The sequence below is a fragment of the Silurus aristotelis genome (genome assembly GCF_946808225.1).
Source record: "Silurus aristotelis genome assembly, chromosome: 13".
Classification (NCBI taxonomy): domain Eukaryota; kingdom Metazoa; phylum Chordata; class Actinopteri; order Siluriformes; family Siluridae; genus Silurus; species Silurus aristotelis.
The window spans coordinates 5,117,898-5,128,750 of record NC_139586.1 but is presented as its reverse complement, the minus strand read 5'-3'; the positions used below and the strand labels follow the sequence as shown (position 1 = coordinate 5,128,750).

The following is a 10,853-nucleotide window of genomic DNA, read 5'->3' as shown; positions in this document are numbered from 1 at the left end:
GTAAACATCTTTAGTGTTTTACAAATCAATGAATAAAATGTGTAAAACGTCACTTATTTACACACAGTGCACAGACAGTATCCGAAAGGCTTTTATACAACACTTCTATAAAATTATATTATATATATATATATATATATATATATATATATATATATATATATATATATATATATATATATATATATATATATATATATATATATATATAGTAATAAATGAAAAGAAAGTAACTGGAATATTTTTGGTCTGCTAATGAAAATAACCTTTGAAACTGGATGATGTAGCGAACAGACAAGGGAACAGTATTGTGTACAATAAGTGTACGAACGTTAATATAAACTATATATTTCATATGTTTCATATAAAATTCTGTTACATGCGTCATTACAAAGTATTTTACAGTATTTTAAAACGACAAAAATACAAAGTATTTGGATACAAAATATGAAGCCATTTCCATCATCCCTCTTAAATACAAGTTACAAAATACTATTTTATATTTGAAATATGTATTTGAACATGTATCATAAATTCTGTCTAACCCTGATCTTAGATTCATTAAAATGAATAAATTGATTATTCAGTGGTAGACATCATCACAAACAAAAACAGTTACAGTTAATACAACTAAATAATGCAATAACACAATTATTTTGCCAGTGAGGATTTAATTTGGTGTGTATGATTTACATATTTGCTCAGTACAACCTTTAAATAAAGTAATAGACACAAATAGAACAAGAAACAAATTCAAGAAAATGTTTTCTGTTTCTGGCAAAAGGTGAATAAACAAACAGAGAACATAAAATGTCATAAGTGCAGTTTATTTTCTTTTCATAACTGTACTGTAATTAATTTATAATAGTTGCAGTTGATTATTGTATAAAATGTCATAAAAATAGACCCAATGAACCAAAACAACAAAAAACATCCAGATATTTTGTAGCTCACAAAAAAAATTAATTACTGCAGGTTATATACTGTTTAGGGAATGAACAGGTCTGTGTTCTTCACAGAATGTTGCTTAAGATGTTGTGCTTGCACTGATAAAACGCTGAGATTTTTTTCTGACCATCTGATACTGCTTACGTGCCACCTGGGCATTCTGGATGGCACTCTGCAATTTCTGTGGATCAGAAAATAGAGTTGGTTTTATAAGATTTAGGCTTTAAAACAGACAATATTAAATAATAATTTGTTATAATGTTTTAGAATTAAGACTGTCTTGGCAGTGTTTTTTTCACTGGTTCTTGTACATTCAAATAAAATAGTATTTTACTCAAATAAATCTTAATATCACAAATTGAATAGTTTGAAAAGTAGATTAAAACGTTTTACTTCTGCCATGTCGGTGGCTTCAAAATGTATCACCCTCATTGAGGAATCCCCATCCTTCAAGACCTTGAGTTTGTTTTGTTCCTAAGCAGACAGAAACACAATGTGAAACCACATTGTTTTATTGTATGTGCATTTTTATATATATATTTACAAAATACTTTTCAATTTAACGCAAGTATTTAAAATGTGTCAGATTTCTTTTATTTGGCACCTTGTAATAGATCGTCACATTTCCTCCTTCGACAAATGGAGGCATCAGGAAATGTTCAAACTGACACTCCCATTCTTTGTTAAAATGCCCAATCAAATCAATCTCTTTCACACACAGCACCCTCCTGTATTGGGAAAATACAAATGTACACATAAAAGACAATTCGAAAAGCAGCAAGTTAGATTTTTCAGTAACATGTCACTTTCAATGACATTGTGGAAACATTCAGTCACTACTTTACATGTTGCATTCATTTTAAGCTTATGTTAATACCATATCAAAATACACTGATCAGACATAACATTATGACCACCTGCCTAATATTGTGTTGGTCCCCCTTTTGCTGCCAAATCACTCCTGACCTTTCGAGCATTAACAGCATTAACTTCTTCATCAATTTGAGCTGCAGAAGCTCGTCTGTTGGATCAGACCACACGGCCCAGCCTTTATTCCCAACGTGCATAATTAATACTCGGATAATCCTGTCGCTGGTTCACCACTGCTCCTTCCTTAGAGCATTGATAGAAACTGACCACTGCAGACTGGGGACACCCCACAAGAGCTGCAGTTTTGGAGATGCTCTGACCCAGTCGTCTAGACATCACAATTTGTCTCCCATCAAACTTCCTCTTCATCAAAATGTTCAATTGCTGCCTAATATATCTTACCCACTAACAGGTGACATGATGAAGTGTTCACATCATAATCAGTGTTATTCACTTCACTGGTTTTAATGCTATAATGTCATTATGTTTTGCCTAAACAGTGTATATTTAGCAATAATTAATTAATAATTAATAATAATTAAATGAGTGAATCTTGTTTTGTGTTGATATTTTAATTTATTTGTATTTGAAAGTTCAAAGTACCTATTGGTGACAATAATGTTGGTTTTTCGGTGTCCCGGATACTCATAGTGCTCTCTAAAGAACTCTCCATCAAGTTGTTTAATCTCTGATCTCTGAGAGGTAGAAAAAAAAAAATTAGTCCAACATATGCTTACATATTAGATTTCTTAAGGCCATTACACAATTCAGCAAATAGGGAACAAATCTAAGTAAGTCTTTTTTCAATCATAGGCAGGTTTATTCCAGATGTCATAGGATTGACAAATCATAGTTAACAATCACAAGTGACATCATAACATCATAAATGTTGATGAACACAGAAAAAAGAAAATCAAACTGCATGTAGTTTATAATGTATAAGGCTGTGTAGGAATATTCATTAGACATTAATGTTTAAATACTGATAATATGCGTAATGGTTACATATTTAACAATCATACAGCTGAGGCTTTAAACAAAATTAAACAAAACACATTTTCATTTAACAAAATATGTACTAAAATAATGGACTATTTAGTCATTAATTATAATATAATGTACTTGTGCATTTACAGAATGTCATGGTGCGCGTTTACCATTTACATATGTATTTAAATCATTTACGTACCTGTTATAACACCATTAATGACTTAAATATGTGCACACAACAAATATTTCAGCAAAAGTAAAAAGCAAAAGAAAATTAGGTATGAAAAGTAATAAAGCTTTAATTTTTGGGAGAAATAGAAAAATAGAAAACAAAAAGAAATTGTACTGGATTATTTAAAAGAGGTTACAACTTTTTTAAGACAGATACTTAACAATAAATCATTTTTATACTGCAATTTACAAACAACGATTCAACAATCAACTATAGACAAAATGACAAAAGTTAAAGTTTTGATGCTCTACTAACACTTGTGCTATAATCCAACAAGCCTTATATTACTTTGCTTTATATAATGTTTTAGTTTTGTTGCCCCAAACCCATTATTTATCCTCAGGCTGCATGTAGGAAATGAAAAAAGGAGGAAAATAGTCAGACAAATAAAACCCAGAAGAAAGAATCAGCTTACGAAAATAGAAAATATTGCAAGAAAACTGGGAAAATAACACTTAATTTTCTCAATAAATATTCAGTAGCAAATTTAGTAAATACTGATGAACGTTGTTACCTGAAAAAGGTCATAGCCTTCGGACTCATGCTGGTTGTAGGGTCGAATTATGCCGTCTTGTTGAATGAGGCGGACAGGTCGCAGTTTTGTCACTTCTTCTGTTAACTCCGCTGCCCTATAATCGTAATGTTGAATTAGTTACTATTGATGAATAAATAGTTTACTATAATAATTAATTATTACTTATTAAGTAATGTAATATGTTAATTTTGTTGGTATATAAAAAAAATAACCCAAATAGTTAAGCATTGGAGTCTAATGGAGTCCAGCAGCTCCATGGATGGAAATGAGAAGTCAGTGGAGAACTACCTGGCTGCTTTGTCTAAACGCAGAGACCACAACAAGTCAAACAACCATGCTGGTAATGAGCAGAAAAGCATGTCTGTGTACATTAGAACATTAAATCGACTTGGAATAGGTTGACCAATCTCCTTTAACCTTAGTCACAAGGTGTTTCTTTCCACAAAACTGTTATTCAATTCAATTCAATTCATTTTTATTTGTATTGCGCTTTTAACAATGAACATTGTCTCAAAGCAGCTTTACACAGATAATGTGGTGATAAAAATGAATACGATGTTCTTTTATAAGCGTTAAGTTTGTTTCTGATGAGTGAGCCGGTGGCGACTGTGGCAAGATAAAACTCCCTGAGATGGAATAAGGAAGAACTCAAGAAGACTCAAGAGGGAACCCATCCTCATCTGGGTGGCACCAAATCTCCATTTATTACAGAAAAACAATGTTATTTGAAGTAAAATATGTGAAAATGCCAGATCAACCTTTTCTGAAATACTCACTGACAAAAACTCCCACAGAAAACATCACTGAAAACATGCTCTTGACATTTGTACTTTTTTTTATGCATTATACCACTGCCACATAATTAAACTGTACAGAAGTTCAGGTGTACAGTGTTCCTTCTATAACTTTTTTATAACTTTATAAGAAACAACAGTTTAATTAGGAATATAGACATCTCATAAAACATTATTTTTATTCAGTTATTGAACTTTTGGTTTTACATTAGGTTTGGATTTGTTATATTCTACAAATATCAGAAAATCTTGCTGGTTTGATGTCAGAATCTACTTAAAAGCATGTCAAAATATTTTCTGGTGTTCTGTAGGGACTATATAGAGGGATGGTCTGTGAAAAAATCATATTTGTTTTGTAAATTTCATACTAGTTTTAAAATATGGTTTTACTCTAAGAGCAGTGTTAGTTCAGTATACTGGGGCAAAGCAAGAATAACCAAACAACAGTATTGCCACAAAGAAAGTCTAAAATTGCAAGTGACAAGTCCAAAGTGGAAAACACATTACATAAAAAAGATGGGCAGCAACAACAGAGCCTAATGACTGCAGTGACGAGTTTCCACAGGCAGAACTGCAAGCACTAATAAAAGCTTGTATGTAGTTGTATTTTTCCCCCTTTTAATGCCTGCATCTGTTAGCACATTTGAATATAATAAAATATAATAAAAATGTCTTGTTTAAATTGGGTGGCTCTAAAGTATCTATAATGTTTTGTAGTTTGATTTAGATAGCAGATGTTTTGGTTTAGACAACACAATGTTGCTTCAAGCTGCGCTAAAATATACAGGTTTGTATATGAACAATGACTCTCACATTGCTACTGCTTCTGCATATTCGCACATGCTTTAACTATAAACCAGCCTTAAGACATCCAAGAACCTCACTTTACTTATCAGGAAAATAAAATCACAAAAGAATAAATACAGAATAAAAACATACCAAACACTACACATGACAGATCAGAAAAAATAGGAATAACAGTCACAGTGAATAGACTTTTATAACAATCTTCTACAACCTAATAAACACATCAGATAAAATAGTACCTGTTACAGATAAGACATGTGCCTTTATACATATTTATCTCACCTCTAATTTATATATCTTACCTCTGAATGCCCTGGAAAGCACTACTGGCCATGTCCACAATGCCCCCAGTAGGTCTAGTTACCACTCCAACCAGACCTTTTCCAATGCCCTTAAAGAAACCAGCAGCTCCCTCTTTCATGACCCCTGAATAAACAGAATGAACACATAATACATGGATCAAATTCATCATTTGTTTTTCAATTGTGAATTAAAAAAATAAAAATAAACACAACACAGACCATCCAACAGTTAACATTACAGTTGCATTAACACAACTAGATTAAAGAAGAAGTCATGACATGCCTCTATTAACAGGATATTCAAAATAGGGCTCTGGTAATTGTATTGTATTGTGTGGCAATTTTTGTGGCTACATCCATTAGGTTAATAAGAAGTACATCAATTTAATTAAATTTATAGCAAATTTGAATTTATAATTCACAAAGAATTTCATACATTTGTTTTGTCTCCACCAGTGGTATTTAGAGCTTTATTCAGAAGGTATTTTGTAATTTGAAGCTTCATACTGATTTGGTCTAATGCACTTTGTTTCTGTTATTTTAAGAACATTAAACCCAGAACAGATTAATAGTTTCATTTACAGTACGCACTTTAGATGTAAAGGATCCACTGTGATATTTGGCAGTCTTAGCTTCAGAGAAAATCACACATTTTGTGGGTTACCTAGCCATGGGTTTGAATAAGCACTAACTGAAATATCACTAGGATTGTCAAGCTTGACTATAACCATAGCATGAATATAAGGTGCTTATAACAAGAACAGATGCTAATGTTGCTTTTGTTGGATCTATTTCTCTAAATACAGACAGATACACATAGTTGAAGTAGACATTAATCCAGTGAGTGTAAAGTGAATAACATTCATTATCTTGTTACACTGGCACCTCTTACAGGGTGGAAGGAAGGACAACTTGTAAAACAGTCACCAAATCCTCAGAAGAGCACAAATAGCAGAAAAGGTTAATGCAGTCTTAATTCAGTCACAGTGCCCATGCTGAACCCTGTCCACCAAAAAGACCTACAATAAAAATGTGAGCATAAGACCTGGACCAAAGGAAAAAGGTTCTTGTTCAGATGAATCATGTTTTCTTTTTCTTTACTGCCAGCTGTGTGTGCATTGTTTACCTGAGGAAAAGATGAAACCAGGATGCACATCATCATCATCACTTTTCCCCCAAAGATCAAGACCACAGAGAATGGTGCCCCACTCTCCTTCTGCCCTATACGCTGCCACCTTTTAGTACCGACCCCCTTTGCCAAATATCTGATGGTTTTGTGATGGTCTGGTGCATCAAGCATGAACAGAAGGCAGAGTACATGCACCTGTTCGACAGCTTTGTTGAACGGTGCAGAAATGTGGCAAACGCCAGGTCATTTGTACCAGAAGAAACCGAATTAACATTTTTATCATTTTTAAAGTTGTGATTCATTGATTTTGTTCAAGCTTAAAGATTGTGAAAGGTCATCTGCCTGATTTCAAGTATTTGTTTAATCATTTATGTACACGTTCACCCACTGTCAGAGACTATAGCCCCCACACCGAGGGGGGTTGTGTGTTTACGTAGCAATGTGCAGCTTTATTTGATTTATGTCCTGTCTCCACTGAATCCTTGTAATTGGTCATTACCTCATGTGTCCTGTTTCCATTTACCTTCTAAAAATATTTTTTTTCGTTTATACCACTGATCTTGTTTACATTTTAGTTTATTCTAGTAACACTGCATCTGCATGCAATTGTGTATTATCACATTATTGTCTTTTAGCTCAACCACCACCCTACACCTTCAGTGAAACAACTACCGTAATTTCCGAACTATTAAACGCACCCAAATATAAGCCGCACCCACTGAATTTTACAAAGATTGTTATTTAGAACATAAATAAGCCGCACCTGTCTATAAGCCGCAGGTGTCTACACTGAAACTAATGAACTTTACACAGGCTTTAACGAAAGACAGTGTCTGTTAGACGGCTTGTATCTAAACAGAAGCCTACCAAGAAAGTCATTGTTCACTGTCTTCCTCCTTCCTTTTACAACAATTTACAAAGTTTTTCTTTTGGCATCGTCGCGCGTTAAAAAATCACCATGGGTGAACATGACCACAGAAAGTGGGGGAGCTGGGGGTGCTGCAGCACCTCCTATTGGCGAGAGAGAGATTTTTTAAAAATGTAGGCCTATTAAAAATATTTTGCACAATTTATAAATTCCTTATGAATATTTTACGAAATGATTTTGACACACGTAGGCTATTAAGTGTATTTTGGATTTTAATTTAATTATTTTGATTATTTTAATTATATCTATTTAATATTATATTCTCTGGCAGCACGCAAACATAGCCTAAATGCCTTGCCCTTGTGGAAGATAAAATTAGCTCTTCGTACCTTTTACAACAACATGAAGATATCAGAAAAAGAGATCGGTGGTCTCTTTCCTGCTCGTGTTCCACATCCCTCTCAAAGCGCAGTGGGAGGCTATAACGCGTCTTTGTGTATATAAAACTTTTTTTATTTTTTTTATTTTTTTATTCAACTTTATTATATTATGTAAGTTACCAGTATTTACTGATATTTATTTCAATGCTTTACAGGCTTTAGTGTGTTGTTTCTTTGTTTTTGGTTTTTTTTATTATTTTAAAACAACCCCCCAACCACCGCAACACCGCCGGTATTTGGTCCACTACCACCGCGGTGGTAAAAAAAAAAAAAAAGTGCCATCGTCACAGCCCTATGTTATTTTTTTTTTATGTATTCTAAATAGGCCCATAGGCTCATAGGTTTTTTTGTCAAAAAAAATTATTAAATAAAATTCACAGCTTAAAATTACTTCCAGCGGCCCTGTGGGTGAAGCTTTTCTCCCGATGCCGTGCAGCTCAGAACACAGATGAAGTGTGTGTTTTCATGCCCAGTTGTTTTCAGCGTGACGAATGATTCGCATTTCCTGTAAACAGTCCGAGTGAGCGGCAGGTCAAACGTCAGGGGAACATCATCCATATTTATGATGTGGTGCGGCCCGATTCAGTGGGAGCGCATCTGATTTAATATAAAGAGTTTCATTGGTTCACCTGAACCCGTTCGGCAATTTCATTGGTCTAGTGTTATGGGGCTCAGTGTTTTATCTTGAAGCTTGTAAAACCGGGAAAAACCCAGGAAAAATCCATAAATTAGCCGCTTCATTGTTTAGGCCGTTCAAAGCGTGGGAAAAAAGTAGCGGCTTATAGTCCGGAAAATACAATAATTGCACCCTTCATGTAACCACAATGTGAAACTCACTGCTGTTCAAATATCAAATAAAATGATAAAAAAACAGATCATGAATATGAGGTCAAGTTATGCATTCCTAGTATCAACTTGCTTTTCTGCTTGAATTAAGTGTCATACCTTCCACAGGTTTGGTAACTATTCCAGTCACACCACCAACAACTCCCTGTAAAAAAAAAAAAAATAAGTACATTTAATTTCACATTTTTACATTGAACATTTTATTGTTCAAATCTCCAAACTTATTAGCACATTTAGTTAATGTGACATGCTTAAATAACCAGTAATTTGTAATAAACCAGTGTTTGCCCCCTTCCTGATTTCTTATTTTTTAGCATGTTTGTCACACTTTAAAGTTTCAGATCATCAAACTAATTTAAATATTAGTAAAAAATAACACAAGTGAACACAATATGCAGTTTTGATAAGTATGATGTTCTTTTTCTGAAATGTGGTGTTACTTTTATGCCAGATGTAATAGGACACACACCTTCCAAAAAGTTTAAGTTTTGTCTCGTCAGTCCACAGAGTATTTTCCCAAAAGTCTTGCTGATCATCAAAATGTTTTCTGGCAAAACTGAGACGAGCCTTTGCTTAGCAGCGGTTTTCATCTTGGAACTCTGCCATGCAGACCATTTTTGCCCAGTCTCTTTCTCATGGTAAGGTCATGAACACTGACCTTAACTGAGGCAAGTGAGGCCTGCAGGTCTTTGGATGTTGTTGTGGGGTCTTTTGTGACCTCTTGGATGAATCGTCACTGTGCTCTTGGGGTAATTTTGGTCGACTGGCCACTCCTGGGAAGATTCTCCACTGTTCCATGTTTTTGCTATTTGTGAATAATGGTTCTCACTGTGGTTCACTGGCGTCCCAAAGCTTTAGAAATGGCTTTATAACCTTTTCCGGACTGATAGATCTCAATTACTTTCTTTCTCATTTGTTTCTGAATTTCTTTGGATCTTGGCATGATGTCCAGCTATTGAGGATCTTTCAGTCTACTTTTAGTCACTTTGTCAGGCAGGTCCTATTTAAGAGATTTATTGATTGAAACAGGTGTGGCAGTAATCAGGCCTGGGTGTGGCTAGAGAAAATGAACTCATGTGTGATAAACCAAAGTTTTTACCAGGGGGCAAACACTTTTTCACACAGGGCCATGTCATTTTGGATTTTGTTTTCCCTCAATAATAAAACCTTCATTTAAAAACTGCTTGTTGTGTTCACTTGTGTTATCTTTTACTAATATTTAAATTAGTTGGATGATCTGAAACCTCACTGTATGTCTCTTCTGACCTGTTACCAAAAGATACTGTACCATCAGAGTACACTGTATTCAGTGAATTTAAATACCTTCAGAAGGCCTTTGCCCCCCTTTGCCAGACTCGATCCAAAATCTTTGGAGGGTCTGTTCATTTCTTCCCGACGTTTTTGTTGATATTCTTTATCCATACTGATAGCAGCCAGGCCTTTTCCAACTGAGCCAGTAATACGGGATACCATTCCTGCAGCTCCACCTTCAAGACAGAAAGTACAAATACATGAAGCATGAGAGACAGAGAGAGAGAGAGAGAGAGAGAGAGAGAGAGAGAGAGAGAGAGAGAGAGAGAGAGAGAGAGAGAGAGGAGAGAACAAAAGAAATCGGAAAGCCTTACCTACAGTATGACCCCAAAAACTGCGCATACCAATGACAAAGCCCTCTGCAAACTCCTCAGGCCCTTGAACAGCACCCTAATTAAAAAACAATATATAGTTGACTTGCAACTTTATCAACATCAGAAGAAAAACAATTGCTCATATAGAGAAAATATATATATTTTCTTGCTGGTGTTGTTTGACCTTAGTGCAGCTTTTCTGTATCATGACCATTCATCTAAGGTGCTGCCCTTAACCTATTTTCTTTTTCACTTGGACGTGTCTGAACACTAATATACATTTACTATTAGTAGATACATAATGAGGGACATGTACGTGTATATATGTGATACCTGAAAGGGCTCATAGAAAAAGGCCTCCATTCCTTCTGAAAGGCCTCTTATTAGTCCAAAAGGATTCCCCAAAACATCCAATCCCAAAACCAGCACATACATCTGCTTCAGGAACTGCCAAGCAAATAAAAGAA

General features: G+C 34.5%; 1 protein-coding gene across 7 annotated transcripts in view; it reads right to left on the bottom strand.

Moving 5' to 3' along the window:
* Nucleotides 1-654: 654 nt before the first annotated feature.
* vps13c (vacuolar protein sorting 13 homolog C) overlaps nt 655-10,853 on the bottom strand; it is an 81,971-nt gene continuing 71,772 nt past the window's right edge. For 4 of the 7 annotated variants that reach the window (XM_083558090.1, XM_083558091.1, XM_083558088.1 and 1 more), the window contains 10 exons: nt 10,720-10,833; nt 10,387-10,462; nt 10,085-10,248; nt 8,861-8,906; nt 5,479-5,602; nt 3,555-3,669; nt 2,422-2,513; nt 1,553-1,676; nt 1,342-1,422; nt 655-1,129 (listed from right to left, as the gene is read on the bottom strand). In XM_083558090.1, the coding sequence (XP_083414216.1) occupies nt 1,028-1,129; nt 1,342-1,422; nt 1,553-1,676; nt 2,422-2,513; nt 3,555-3,669; nt 5,479-5,602; nt 8,861-8,906; nt 10,085-10,248; nt 10,387-10,462; nt 10,720-10,833 (1,038 nt within the window). In that variant the 3' untranslated portion in view covers nt 655-1,027. Of the gene's footprint in view, nt 1,130-1,341; nt 1,423-1,552; nt 1,677-2,421; nt 2,514-2,616; nt 3,385-3,554; nt 3,670-5,478; nt 5,603-8,860; nt 8,907-10,084; nt 10,249-10,386; nt 10,463-10,719; nt 10,834-10,853 lie in introns of those variants that run through there. The other 3 variants (XM_083558094.1, XM_083558092.1, XM_083558093.1) reach the window with 1 other exon arrangement.